Source organism: Mandrillus leucophaeus, unplaced genomic scaffold (genome assembly GCF_000951045.1).
Source record: "Mandrillus leucophaeus isolate KB7577 unplaced genomic scaffold, Mleu.le_1.0 Scaffold10, whole genome shotgun sequence".
NCBI classification, from domain to species: domain Eukaryota; kingdom Metazoa; phylum Chordata; class Mammalia; order Primates; family Cercopithecidae; genus Mandrillus; species Mandrillus leucophaeus.
Window position 1 is genome coordinate 3,671,237 of NW_012098098.1, and position 15,356 is coordinate 3,686,592.

A 15,356-nucleotide genomic window follows, 5' to 3' on the forward strand; every position below is an offset into this window, starting at 1 on the left:
GCCTGTGATTTCAATTTCTAAGGAGTTTTTTCTTACCAGTCCATTCTCTTTTTAATGGACACGATGGCCTCCGAGTCCCTTTGTGACTCCTGTATGAACATGTCCACAACGGCTAGCACGTGTCTCAAGATGCCGATGTCCTCAGCTGTCTGGCAGCTACTTGTTGCCTGCTCATATCTGTAGACGAGGCCCAGACTCCCGCCACAGGTGTGTGGAGACGCCCTGGCTCAGACGCTGCCTCCGCAGCCCAGGGAAGTCCTCCTGTTGTTTCTGAATGCCGGGGCGGTCTTGCCTTCCACACCGGGGTTGGCTGTGGCTTGCCACCGCCTGGTCTCCAGCACTCTCGTCTTACTACTCACAGATTTTCTTTCTCCCGCCACAGCCCAGCTTCTAATACAAATGTCGATGTTGTGAGTAGGGATTGGTACTCTTAAAAGTATCACCAGCCTTCCTGCTGGGCTTTTCATTCCTGCTCGCTGTGCTGTCCGCAGGCTGTTTAGGATCCTCACCCACCTCACAGGACTTCTATTTTTAGAGCTCATGTTTTCCTGTATATTGTAAGATCAGAGCAGACACGAGCAAAAATTGACACATTTTCCTTTTTAAAAAACATTTTTCTTAATAAAGTTTCAAGGACACTTCATCGACACAACTTTTTTCGTGCAAAACCGTATCAAATGTCTCAGGACTAAGGAGTGGATGGTGCCTGAGATTTTCTCGATTCCTGCAGTGAAACTTTTTCACGATGTGGTTCCTTCACTTTGAGTCTCTCAAAGGCCCCACGTTGATTTGTTTTCTGTTTATTCAATTGTATCATCCTAGCTACTTGGAGGCTGAGGCAGGAGAATGGTTTGAGCCTGGGGGTTCGAGGTTGCAGTGAGCAGTGATCATGCCACTGCACTCCAGCCTGGGTGACAGAGTGAGACCCTGTCTCAAAAAATAATAATAGATATAAAAACAAAAGGGATGGTCTCAGCACTTGTCAAGTGACTGTCTTCCATTCATTCTCCTCTTATCACATGTGAGTGACACAATCCCGATGCTGATGAGCACGCAACAACCGTGGGAACAAGAAGTTGGGTAGCTGAGTACCTGCCTCACTACCCACCTGTCTCTTATACACATCAACCGTGGGAACAAGAAGTTGGGTAGCTGAGTACCTGCCTCACTACCACCTGTCACTACAGTCCTTGAGAACTGTCCCCACAGGTCTCCCTGCAAAGGACAGGGCAGTCAAAGGTGTGCAGGCTGATACATGTGGGGGATTTTATTTCACGCACTTGCTCTTTGGTTTTTCTTACACGATGTTCCACAAATATAAAAATGAGAAACTCCTTCAGATTATCTGTGTATCCATACACCTGGATTATTCTGGCTAAAGTGTCAGGGAACCCCAGCAGTCTGGCTTCCCTGAGTGAGCCTGTACTGACTGGTTTAATCTGGCCGTCTGAGGGTGGGGTGGTCATCAGGCATGGCTGGACACAGGAGTTTCAGTGGTGGGGTCAGAATCCAGCTTCTCCCTCTCCCGGCTCCAGTGGGTCTATTCCCAGAAGTCCTTGCTCCTGTCTGCAGGGCTGTGCCCACTGCTGGCTGGACAGGGAGTGGACAAGGCAGGGATGACTCACTTGCTCTTCTCCTCGAGTTGCTATTCTAACGGCAGCAAATCCACAGAAAAAAGGTAAACAAAAAAACAAACGAGAATCTTTCAAAAAGAGAAGTGTTCTTTAAAAAAAGAGAGAAAAGAAGGTGAGGACTTCAGTGCAACCAGGTGACTACTCTGAACTGGGGGCTGAGTCGGCCTCTGACACTGAGCTGAATGCCCAGTGACAAATGTGACCAGCCGTGCGGGTCGGGGGGAGGCCAAGGACACAGTGGGCCCAGGGCCCAGGGCCAAGTGTGGTGCTTCCAGACGTTTCTACTCCCCCATTTTATTCATGGCGACTTAGGAAGGAAATCAGTCTTTAATGAGCAAATCTAAGGCCGCGTTTTCTTTCCAAAGTCTCCACGGGATTTTCACGGGAAAACCAGTGAGAAAATGCCCTTTCAAAGAGAAGACTGAGTGTCCTGAAAACATTTTCTTTAAAGTGCGTGCAAGGGCTGCCCTCTTGAGGCATAATAATGTGCTTAAAATAACACTTGGTAAAACCCTCTGGCTAAAAAATCAAAATTTCCAAAGCATATACATTTGAAAAAAATAAAATCTCCACTTAAAAGCTTATTTTGACTTGTTGCCCGGGATCAATTGCAAAAGCGCTTCTGTTGAGAAAGGACAGTTCAGCCAAACTCCAGCTGGTTTTTAGAAACAGAACTGGAGGGAAAAAACCAGAAAACGTAAGGCACTGGGCAAATGTGACGTAGGCTGGGATGAAACCCGTTCTCCCAGAGCCGGTCTCTCCCACAACACCAAGTTGCTCCCCGTGCAGCCAGCTGGCTGAGGGCCCGGAGTGTGTGTCCGCAGAGGGAGGAGTGGGCTGGGGAGGGGAAGAAGGGACGCTGGCTCCCCAAAGTGTGACCTGAGGACTGATCTGAGCTACAGTGAGCACTTTTTACCCAGGGGCTGAGCTCCCTGGGCTCCTGTGACATGGATGGAGCTCTCTCTGCCATGCTGCCAGCTCAGGACCCTAAAGTCCAAGGGCGCTCTCTGTACCCGGCATGCAGTCCCGGCCAGGGCCTCTTGAGAGCCGGATCCTTTGCCCATCTTCTCCCGTTCAGCCCACCCCTGGCAAACCCGAGATCATCTTCACATCACCAACCCCTGCTTCGCCACTCACTCAGTCCCCGGCCCCTCTGCTCTGTCCCTCCAGAGAAACACAAACTGGCTCAAGGCCTGAGCCTGCACGAACGGGAGGCTGAAGTCTGTGTGTGCTGTGAGATGGACTGTGGGCTCGCTTCCCCACTCACAGGAGGCCCTGGGCGTTCACTGAGTGGTAACTTCTGGAAAGAACTGAGACCCGAGCAGCTCACGCGGTGGCTCTGCCACGTCTTGCCATGCAGGCCTCTCGAGTGCCATGGGAACCGGAGCAGCAGGGGATGGGGATGGTGAGTCTGCAGTGAGCTCTGTGGCTCTCCACAAGGTCACTTGTCCCTCTGCTGCCTGGCCAGCGCCACCCTCAGGGTGTCGGTGCCCAGTCGCAGGCCCTGCAAGCAGGAGACAGCCTGCTGGGCTGCGGCTGAGTCTGGGTAACGGAGGAAGGCTCTGCGCCGTGGGCCCTGCCAGGTGAGCCGCAGGGGCACGGAGCCGAGTTCACGCAGGGCTCTCTTCAGGTCACTCACACGGGCGTCCCGGGGGAGGTTCCCAACATAAACGTCGGCTGCAAGCGGGGCACCCTCCCCTGATGGGGAGCCACGGGCTGCCGCCATGGAACTGGCTTCTGGCCCGGGTGTGTCCGGGGGCCTTCTGCCAGCACTCAGGCGCACTGCCTGCTGGCGGCCTGGTTCCGGAAGGTGCTGGTGCTCACCCTGGAGGGTGACGTCCTTCCCAGCCTGCTGCTCTCGGGCGCGGAGGCTCCTCAATACTGGGATTTTCTCCATCATCTCCCGGCTGATCTGAAAAGCAAAGCAGTTGCGGCTGTTCTCAGGGACAGACTCACATGGCGCCTGCCACACACGCGTCCACACCTCTGACTACCGGCTGTGCTACACACGTGGGCTGGATGCCGAGGTCTAACTCAGCCCTAGGGACGGGACCCCCACTGTCCCACCCACTGTCACACAGACGATGTCACCAGTCTGTAGCTCTGCCTTTTGCCCCTGGCTTAAGGGAAATCAGCGCTCATGGGGGCTCTCTGGAGCGTCTGCCCACACGCTGTGGAGGTTGCAAGGTTGCGCCTTTTTCCTCCAGGCCCCGAAGCAGGAAAGTAAAGCTAGGGCTCTCTGCTCAGGCCTCCTACCCAGAAGAGGCACCTAAGGTTGCTACTGTTGGGATTACAGGGTTACCAAAGGCAGCTCCCCTAATGACTTCCCCCGCACCGAGAATAACAGGGAGCTGCCTCTGTATCTGCCCCCTATCTGTGCCTTTGGGTGGCACGAGGACTTTAATAGTATCACAGGGGTCTCCTCTCCACTGAGGGAACATCTGTCAGGGATCATCCCCTTCAATGCAGAGCCAAAAATGCAGAAAACAAGGCAAATCTGAAACACAGCTTTGAAAACACTTCCTAGTGACGGGTCACCAAACTATGAAATCAGTAATACTACGCAAAAGCTTAAGTCTCAATTGTATGGGATTTGTAGACAAAGGACATCTTTGGCTTTATCCAGATTTTTCTAATCAATCAGCTACTGCAGCGGGCCCCTTGGAACAGACTTGAACTGGCTTGAGGCAGCCTAAACAGTGAAGGCCTGTTGGCTCCGTCCTGTGGGGCAGTTTGCACTGGGGGCTGCCTGTGGGTCAGCACAAGTCAGGTGACACCTGGACCACCGTGCCCTGTGCAGAAAAGAAACAGACACTGTGTAGTCCTTTTTGACAATTCTCATTCTTTAGAGATGTTTTTTATTTTTCTTTTGGGCACCAAGCTTTCACATGAGCATGGTCACCAAGAGGCAAGCCGTGGTCACCTGCAGGCCTCTAACAGAAGTGAGTATGTCACAGTATGAGGCAGCACCTGAGCTAGACAACTATAAATTGTTCTACAAGATGAAACAGTTCAACTAGTATCAATGCTCTCATTACATTCAGAATAATATGTAATTTCGAGCAATGGTTCTTATCCTTGGCAGGGTGACAGAGGAACCTTTGTGAGGAGCTGGGGTTCCCTCCCAGGAATGACTCACCCACAATTTTCTGTACAATTTCCCAGGGTCAACAAAGGCTATTCATGGGCCTCCAAGCTACAAGAGGTGCACAGGCCCCCAGTTAAGCATCAATAAATTAGAGTAATAGTTACAGATACACAAACACCTAAGAACAGCCAAGTGCGTTCCTGCAAACCTAGAGGCTCTCAGTCCTCTCTCGTCCAGCACCTGGCTCTGTCTCCCCGTGCTGGGTGGAAAGTAACGTCCCCCCCCGGCGGAACCTTCGCTTTGGTCGGAGTCCTCTGTGGCGGGATGCCACTCTGCTCCCTGGCACTGCCCCATCAGAAGCCTTGGCAGGTGGCAGGCACAAGGCCTCATTTTGGTCTTGAATGGCAAACAGACTCTTGGCTGTCATAGAAAGACTCTGCAAAGGCTTGCTTCAACACTTCCCATTGTTCAGACACAAAGGAAAACAACTCACGCCTATGCCATGAACATACCCGCGATGTGCTCTCTTCTAATTACAAGGCATTTCCCTTCCACTGGGCCCTCGGCCACCCTTCTCAACTGACTGACTGCGAGGAGATGTAACTCACAGAGCAGTATCATACAAGCTCTGGGGCCCAGGGAATCTCAAAAATGACCGAAGTCCAACCAACCCAACCTCTTTCCACACCTCTACTCCACCTTCTCAGACAGTTCAGGCTTTTGTGTTCTTCTGAAGTATTTAAAAATAGATATAAACTGGTCATCACCTGATTTTGAAGGATCTTTTAAATGACCAGATTTAGTACTGAGAACAGATGATAAAATTTAAAACTGCAATTACAATGAGAGAAAAAGTGTGGCTATGCATTTATCTGGAAGAACTGAAAGTTACTTGGCTCTGAGGACAGCACCAGAAGCCTTGAGGTGAGAGCATCAAGTGGGCTGGGGGTGGGGATGAGGTAAGGAGTGCAGTAAGGGGTAGGCTGTGTGGGGGCAGTAAGTGTGGGGGCAGGCTGCACCCTCCGGGTAAACACTGCTCTTCTGATGGGGTCTATCGGGAGCTGCGCCAGCCCAGTTTCCTGCCCCCCGAGTTACTTCCCCTCCCATCTGTGTCCAGTAGCACCTCAAGGTTCCCTATGGCAGAAGCAAGCATTCTCGGGCGAGGCTTCACACTTGGGGTTTTACAGCAGAAATCTGTTTTGAAACACGCGGTGGGAAAGACAAATATATCCTTCCATGCACATCACAGGGAGCTCCTCCATTCTGAGCCAGCAAACATACAATCGGCTGAAGAATAATGAAAACATCTTAACCACACATTATGAGCTGACTGGACGGCCAGGGCACCGACACACTGGCATCCGCAGGGGGGCCGTTAGAATGGAAATGCGCAAGTGTGTTCCACTGAAGTAAAATCGCTCTTTTCACGAGCAGTGTTTTTGGGTAAAGGATGACAAGGCTTCGCATCAGCTCCCTCCTCCTCAAGCTCTAATGGAAACATCTTCCTGGCTGCGGGGCAGCTCTGCCACTCTGCCAGCTGCTGGAGGACTGGGCCGATCCCTGCCACAGCTGACAAGAAAGCCTCCTGTGCACCAGCCAGCAGGGTGGCTGGACACCACGGTCGGGACGAGCGCATGGCAGTGCTACTGTTTCCCGGCTGGCAACGAGGAACAGCTGTTACATTCTGCCAATGTGGCATGTGAAGTGAAACATTTTGCTTGTTAATCAAACATGAGAAAACATTTTTGCCTTTTTATAACTAATTCTATTCTCAAAAAAATAGAACTTGTATTTATATTAAATATTATTATATTATCATATTAAAATAAAGTTTAAAAACCTGTCCCCTAGACATGCTAAGTCAAATATGAATCTGAAATCTGACTTTTAAGATATCTCATTGAGAGTCAGAAATTGGTCAAAAAGCAGAGACTTGGGCTCTAATCCTAAGGCAGCTACATGCTGCTTTTACCATTTTGGATAAACTGCTTTTCTTTCTGACTCCTGCATTACCTGACCTGGAGATAAGGAAACTGGATGATTTTTGAATCCCCCCCTTTTCTTTTTTCTTTTTGAGAGACAGGGTCTCACCATGTCACCCAGGCTGGAGTACAGTGGCACAACTCATAGCTCACTGCAGCCTTGAATACCCAACTCCAAGCAATCCTTCTGCCTTAGCCTCCCAAGCAGCTGGCACTCCACGTAGGCACTCACCACCACACCCAGCTAAGTCCTCTATTTTCAGTAGAGATGGGGTCTTGCTATGTTTCTCAGGCTGGTCTTGAACTCCTGGGCTCACGTGATCCTCTTGCCACGGTCTCCCAAAGTGCTGGGATTATAGGCGTGAGCCATGCTGGCCAAGATGAGCAGACATCAGAAGTATTTCTAATACTAAGTTCAACCTCCATAAATAGTGAGTTCTCTTGCCCGAGACTAAATGTGATTGTTCACTGATGAAAATGCCTTAAGATACTTCCAAATGGCCACAGTGAAATAACCATATGGAAGGTATGCTCAGAGGAGAGCACAGGGAAGGCCAACGGAATGTGCTGCCTTCCGTAAACATAAACGCCAGGTAGGCCTCGAAGCCTCTGCTGGCTCTCTAAGGGCAGAATCTCTTCAACATGGCTCACGGAAAACCCTTTTGTTCATAGTTGTTTGATCAACTATGTCAGTTGGTAGAAAAAGACTCAATAGGGCCACCGCTTTACAATCACACTTCTACTGGGAGTGCTGGCGGACAGCAGGGGCGAGGCCTGGATCTCCCAACAGGGGCCTGACCACACGCAGCACTGCGTTCGACTGTACCCCAACATCGGGAAGGGATGGCTCAACTTGGGAGGGGTATGGAAGTCACTAAGAACTATTTAGTAAAAAAATATTTCTGTTTTCTGGTATACATGATCACCTTAAAACTGATGCTGCGAGATGCCAGCTTCCATCTGCACGCCATGGCTCCTGCCTGGCCGTCATTGCAAGGCCCGTGGGAGTGACGTGCCTCCCTCCGCCTGCTCTGCGCAGAGTCCTGCATGGGACCAGCAGCTCCTGTGTCACTTTCGCACTTGGAGTTTGGGCCCTGGGAGAAGAGCAGCCGCATGGTTCCCCTCACACAGACACACTTGAGCTTTCCGTGTTGGCTGTTCCAGTGTCACCCTACCCACGTGTGTGCGTGAGTTTTAAGGACTGGCGCATCTTTAACTATTTTTGTTTCTGAATTCTCATTTCTACCAACTGAGTACACTGGGAACAGATACCTACCTTACTGCTGCGTGACTGGGTTCAAATGCACCTGGGCACAATGTCTACCTTGGAAAATGTTGAACAAATTTACTGTTTTTTTCCTAAATATTGTTGATTATAAAATTAGGATATGCTTGTTGTGGGAAATTTGGGAAAAAAGTAGAAACATTTGAAATCCTATCTCCCAGAGATAAATACTGTTAATATTCTGTTGTATTTCCTCCCCGTCTTTTCTCTCTGCCTTTTAACATGAGCAGAATATGAAATTCATTATCAAGCATGTATAATATCATATTGTGCCTTTTCTACTTTATACCACATGCATTTTCTCATGCCACTAAATATTCCTTAAAAAGCTGTATGCACTTAAATGGACTCCCCCCATCCCCGTTTTAAGGCACTGCAAGTCTTCTATAGAAATTCAATAAATCCTTATGTGAATTTCTACATACTTCTCTAGAACTGATTCCTAGAAGGTAAATTATTAGGTCAAACATAGTAATTCTTTTTCAATGAAAGCCTCTCTCAGCCCTCTAAATGTACTGGCCCAGTTGTGGGTAGGGGTTGGTTCACAGTTAGCTGCATTATTTGCAGAGAACAATTTTGTCTTATGTGGGATCTGAAATTGGGCTTTGCTGTCCCAGGACTGCTGTCACAGAGGAGACTGTCCTCAAATCCTTTTTCTTGAAGTGTCTATAGATCATGCAGCATACTGTGGCCATCTGAAGACCACTCTCCCCAGCAGGCTGTGTGGGGAAGAACGGGCCATGCTTTGAAAGCCACAGAATTGTTTCCTTGAGTGTAAGCACGAGAGTGGCTCTGGAAGAATCCAGTTTCCTTCATTAAGGAGCAAATGAGTTGACCCGGGAAAGTCAGACGCACAGACCTTGGTCTATGGTATCCTCGCCACCCCCGTGGTAATCAGGAGCCATATGCTGATGGGAGTTCCAATGAAGAGCACAGGACGGGTGAGAAGATGTGTGTGACTGACAGTCCTTCCACCTGGCAAAGGCCAAAAGGTCCTCTGGCTTGTGGGTCTGGTGATGGGGACCACAGGCTTGTGGGTGCCCGAGTGGCTTCTCCTAAGCCCTCAGTCTCCTAGAGTCAGGCTGGCCTTGCCTTCGGCGCAGTTGAGGTTCTGGAGTCTGTAGCCATGTCCTACCATTCCTCTCCGTCTCCGAGGTATTCTAACATGTATCTTTCTGGCTCCCCAGCTCAGGCCAGCTCTAGGGAAACACTACAATGGTGTGGCGCGTCTCCACTGCCCAGGTGCGGCTTGGGCAGAACGGGGCTTCCAGGGTGGTGGCAGACCCGGGTCTCCCCAGAGAGGCTCCACCCGCTGCTGCTGTCCAGGTGCTCACTTGAGTCCAGCAGGTGACCATGGGTCTCAACAGGAAGTTCCGTTCTTCTGTTGCCAGTGACTCACAGGACACCACTCAGCCCTGGAAGCTGGCTGGGACTCTGCCCCACAAGGGCAGGCACTGGTCAGTGGCCGGGGCTGCTCGACACTAGCGGGTCCGGGAATTCAGCCATTTTCGGTTTGCTACTGCACAGAGCTGAGACAGCCAAATGGCTCTCAGCCCACTGCAGATCACCTGACACATGGCTGTCACAGGGAGGGACATCGCATGACTGTCTCCAAGATCAGAAGATCACCGGAGCTGGACGAACTGCCCAGAGGTTCAGGACCACATTCCAGCTTCAGGCCCAGGTCTCTGGTACCATCTCCAGCCTGGCAGAGATCCTTGGTATAGCTGGGGTTTCAGGGAGTCCTGGGTTCTCAGGGTGCGGTGACTGGGAGATGGGGCAGCAGTGGCTATGCATCTTGTGGCTTGGATGTGGCCAAGTCACCCTGAGTTTCACGGGTCTGTGGGTGAGGCAATCGCCCCCAGAGACAGAAGAGCCCACGAGGACAGAGCAGACAATGTGCCTTCTAGAAAGGAGGAGTAAAAGCAGAGCCTTCTGGGGAACGTCTCTGTGCCTCTCTCTTCCTGCCAGAAAGTTTCTGATGAGGGTGCAGAGCGCCGGAATGCACTTTCAGCCCCTTTCCCAACCCTACCAGGCTTCCTTTGTTGAAGAGGAGATGGAGGAGGAACAATGGCTCCTCGTGGGGGGTCTCTGCAAAGCACCTGCACGGTCACAGGCGGTATGGAGCAGCCGAAGGGCTGGAGAGCCGGGTCAGTGCCTTTCTCTCCTTGTCCTCCACTGAGAGGTAGTAAAGGGCATATCAGGGCACCACGTGACAACCCGTGGCCACAGGGAGACACATGAAGGACCCCATCTTGGCTCAGTGAGCTACCCAGAAGGACCATCCTAAGGATTCTACCAGCAGCACAGAGAAAGAAGAAACATGCATGACGTCCAGGAAGATTTCTCAACTTTAACAACCAACCTCCCATTTGTGACAATGATGAAGACTGTGGCCATGCTCGCAAGCATCGTCCTGGGCATTCTACGTGCACTGCCGCGCACCCTCCTATTTCAAAGACAAACGAGGGGCTCGGAGGGTGTGCTGGAGGTTACAGACAGAGCTACGAAGTGGGAAACTCTTGACTGCTAAACTGAGCAATACGCTCACTGGCCACTTGGTCTCCTTTCTTCAAAATCATGAGACACAGGCTGAGAAGAGTCCACGCGGATGTTGACGGTGAATCAAGGAGATGCGCTGTTTACAGTAACTGCACTCAAACGGAGCGTGTATTAGACTGCTCTGTAAGACAGGGCAGGACGTCAACTATTGGAAAGGTGGAACAAAGGCCAGGGAATCAGATGCTGAACTATCTTTGTGTTTTGAAAATGAGTAAAGGCAAGGCAGTTTGTGCTTCCTTCACATCCTTCCACAAGCGATCGACAGTGCATCGCAGATATCCCAGTGAGATGGCCAAGAGGTAAATTCTTGGATTCTAAGACCTACAAACCTATAGTGATAAATCATTACCACTATAATATCATGGAGGGGTATACCAAATATTTGCCAAAAAGTCCATTTGAAATGATATCATAACCTAGCACTGAACAGTCCCCCCTTCCACATCCAAAATCTTTCCTGGAATTTAGGGATTTTTTTTTTCTCCCAACAAATGTTGATAAAAACTCACTTGAGCTGCATGGTTAGTGAGACTAAAACAGAAACGCTGGGGGCTAGAGAAAGTGACTGATTTCCTCTGACCATGCAAAGGGATTACCAGGTGGTGAAACTGAGAACACAGGACCCAAAATGAGAGACAGGTTTTTAAAAGTTTGAGATTCTTGCTGAGGCCTCATAAACAGTGACCATTTTCCTGGAAGAGGGTCTCGACAAACAGTGACGCCCCCAATGCCCTCCCTCCCCCACAGTGCTGACCCTGTTTCAGGAACCTTGGTTTGCTTTTCTGTAAGAGGATATATTCACCTAACATGTCCGATGACTTCATTTGTTGCTACTTTTCTACTTTTCTTGTTAAAATCTTCAGAAACTAACCAGGCTGTTCCTAGCTCTCTTCCGGGAGAGGCTGTCCAGGCTCCCCCTAATATGGCTGCAATGGGCCCCTTCTCTAACATGCTGGCCTGGAGGGACTGCCAGCAGCCTCACTGTGGCTAATGCCCTTGTGCAACTTTCCCACCATCCCTGTTCTTGGCTCTGAGGAGCCACCAGCCTCGCGCTCTGTCTAGTGCATTGGCTTCCACTTACAAGGAAGCTGTGGACCAGAGCTCCCAGGTGAAAGACTCTGAAGAAAGACACCAAGGGATATTTTCATTTCCTGGAAGAGCAGTGACCGCCTTCTCCCCAGTGCTCCTGGTGCGCTTGGAGGGCCGCCCATCCACTCTGGGTCACACAGGCTGTTCCCTCTGCTTCATCAGCAACCAACCGAGGAGTGCACACCTGAGAGGCCCCAACAGTGCCTGCCCAGGACGCCTGCAGGGAAAGTCCCTGCTGGGCTGTGGCGAAAGTAACAGGTATTTTGTGTTCATCCTTAGAGGTGGATGCTGTTGATTTTCCATGCCCAAAGGAAAGATACTTTCAAACACTGAATGACTTGGGTTTAAAGAATGGGAGACGTGGACACATATGCTTATTTGACCAATAGTTTTGTCCACACGAAGCACAAATGTCTTCTCAGTAATTCTGGCTGTTTGCCAGCAGAGACAGCATCATAGCCTACAGGCTGCCTCACAGGGCCAAACTCCTACTGCAGACTGATTTGCAACGTGTGCCATTACCTAATCTGGAAATAAAAACCACACATGTATAAAATGTACAAAGGCTTGGTACTGCCTTCTACTCAGGCTAGATCTGCTTGAAGATCCAGATCTTCAGTTAAAAAAAAAATCTGGATTTAAAAAGGGAAGACCAATGAGATAATGCCAGGCAGAGTTTGCTGCACCTGGGATGGCAGAAAACAACTCTTAACAATGAAAAACAGTGGGCAAGTAAAGCTTCAAGGCATTCGCCCTCCTAGCCCATGTGGCCATTTCTGCCATCCACAGAGGCGGATTTTAAACCCAGCTGCTTTTTAGAATGCCAGAGATCTGTAAGCAGATTCTTGGGCCTGGGCCTGGAGATTGTCATTCAGGAGCCAAATTGTTCAAAAGCTCCTTGGGTAATTCTAATGTATAGCCACGCTGGGATTGCCAACAGCTCCCATGCCAGACAGAAAACACTTAAAAGAGGAGGGGCCGCTAAGCTACAGGCCAGAGCTGGCCACGGCCGTGACCCACCTTGGACCAGGTGATTCCCATTGGCTGTGGGCGCTCGCAGCCTGTGGCGATGACTCTGGTTGGAGTGAGGATGTAGTCAACGGTGATGTCGTGCTCCTCAAGGAGCTCTTCAGGGATGTCCACGACCTGGGGGAACGGAGGCGGGATAAAGGGGCTGGTGGGAACGCCACTTCAGGATAAAGGAGCTGGTAGGAATGCCACTGCAGTCGTGCATACTGCCCCACCCAGTGGGAATGTGAGGCTGGCTAGAAAAGCACCCCCATATCCACTCTGGGGCTAAGGCTTAGCCACTGCGCCACTAGCAAGTCCAGCCCTGGCTGATCCACACCACTCATGACACGGCATGGTTCAGAAGCAGACGAGTCTCTTTCCCCACCCCCCGCTCCCTCAGAAGAGAGTGGCAGTGGCTCTGCTCAGCCCATTCATAAGGAGCACCTGGCAGTCGTGGACGATGGTGACCACCGGCGTCTCCGTGCTGACGGCACCCATGGATACCATCATGGCATATTCCAGATCGGCGTAGCCTTCTCCCTTCCCGATTCTCCAGCCTGAGAGACAACCGAGAATCAGTATCGCTGTGTGGTCCGGGGCATCGCTGAGAAGTGGATTTTCCATCAGGTCCAGTGGAAGGAGAAACTTGAACCCAATATCCCGAGCTAATCTACAGAAATTTTCACAGAAATGCCCACCAAATGCCCACAAGCAGCCCACCATGAAGATGGACTTCTGGGCATTAAACAGGAATAACAACACAGCAAATGTCAGGTGGTGAAAATACAATGATGTGAACACTGGACCGTTTAACCGTGTCACAAAGGGAAACAGCTCACATTCATGTCAGCTTTATATTAGCAAGACTCATACTTAAGAAGAACAAAAAGGGCAGTTCTCAAAAAGACTAAAAACAAATTCCTGCTGAAAGCAAAATAGGTTTAATCAACTTACCTCGGGGGAGAATCGCCGCTGTGAAGTCAGGAGCCCGTGACGGCACGGCCTTGTTTCTTTAAAAACACTGAATAGTCACCACTAGACACCAGGTCCCGAGGGACAGTTTCAGCAGTACTAATGCGTTTTGCAAATCTGTAATGAGTGGCACCACAAAAGGATTATCTGAGCCTAAAAGAGCAGCTAAGATGAAATCGAGGTTTAACAACCTCTCTAGCCAAATCAGCTCTTCAGAGACAAAAATGCAGGAAGACAGGAAACATCAAATGCCTTCTGACCCTCACGGAGAAGCTACAATTCCTCTTGTGAGAAGCCTGAGGCACTTCAGAAACGGAGGCCTGCGTGTGCCACCACCAGCATCACCCGCAGAACACCTGCATTACTGCCGCTGTGCCTGAGACTCACATCTGATCGTGCTACTTTGACAATTCAAAACCTCCAACTGTGCATGCAAAGAAACAAGAGAAAGAAAATTCAACAGAAAAAATAGCAAAGGATATGAACAGTTCACAGAAAATGACAGGCAGATAAGCAGCAAACATACAAAATTCTTGACTGACTCCTAATTAGGTACAAATCAAAGCCAAAGGAGATACTATTCACTGCTCACTAGCAGACTGCAAAAAGTTAAAGCTGACTCATTCCAGCTAGGAACACGGAAGCAGAGACAGAGGCCGGGCACCACTGTTGGGGCCGAAAGTGAGCGGCCCTTCTGGTGGCAACATCGAGGCTGACAAAATCCATCCTTCAGTTCAGCAACTCCCCTCCGAGGCCCTGGCCCATGGAGAGCCTCAAACACGCACCTAGACTATCCCCCAGAACATACTTCACTCTAGCATGATCTGTGAGGGAAAAGACCAAAGCCAAATCTGGAAATAACTCATAACGTAGACATCCGTCGGCCGGGGTGGGCTTCAGTTATTGAGGGGCAGTCACGAGAGAACACCGTGCAGTTCCTCAACACGGGCCGAGGAGGCCGGCCTGCTGTGCTGACAGGAGGCGCTCTAAGACACATTCTCCAGCGAGGCACGGAGCTCTGTGTGTGCCACTGTCCCTTCTGTGAATGTGGAAAAGGGATGTCTATGAATCTATACCTATAAACTATAAGACAGGGGTTCCCAACTCCCGGGCCACAGACCAGTACCAGTCCGTGGCCTCACAGCACGAGGTGGGCAGTGAGTGAGAAAAGCTTCATCTGTATTTACAGCCGCTCCCCGTCATTCTCATTACTGTCTGAGCTCCGCCTCCTGTCCGATCAGCCGCGGCATTAGATTCTCATAGGCGTGCAAACCCGCGTATGAACTGTGCGTGCCAGGGATCTAGGTGGCATGCTCCTGATGAGAATCTAATGCCTGCTGATCTGTCACTGTCTCTCATCACCCTGAGATGGGACCGTCTAGTTGAAGGAAAACAAGCTTAGGGCTCCCACTAATTCTACATTATGAGTTGTGTAATTACTTCATTATTTATTACGATGTAGGAATAACAGAACTAAAGTACACAATAAATGTAATGTGCTTAAATTATGCTGAAACCATCCCCTCCGTGGACCATGGAAAAACTGTCTTCCATGAAACCAGTCCCTGGTGCCAAGAAGTTGGGGACCATTGCTATAAGATATCTGTGTTTCAGCAAAACAAACTGTCATCAGAGTGAACAGAGAACCTACAGAATGGGAGAAAATTCTGCAACTTATCTGTCTGAGTCTAATATCCAGAGTCTATAAGAAACTGAAACAAATTTACAAGAAA

At 50.1% G+C, this 15,356-nt stretch overlaps 1 protein-coding gene across 1 annotated transcript in view; it reads right to left on the minus strand.

Moving 5' to 3' along the window:
• Positions 1-1,242: 1,242 nt before the first annotated feature.
• Positions 1,243-15,356, minus strand: part of MTHFSD (methenyltetrahydrofolate synthetase domain containing) — a 25,019-nt gene continuing 10,905 nt past the window's right edge. The window contains exons 6-8 of the mRNA XM_011971629.1: positions 13,096-13,208; positions 12,661-12,786; positions 1,243-3,546 (exon numbers count right to left, since the gene is read on the minus strand). Of these exons, the coding sequence (XP_011827019.1) occupies positions 3,076-3,546; positions 12,661-12,786; positions 13,096-13,208 (710 nt within the window). The 3' untranslated portion in view covers positions 1,243-3,075. The remainder of the gene's footprint in view (positions 3,547-12,660; positions 12,787-13,095; positions 13,209-15,356) is intronic.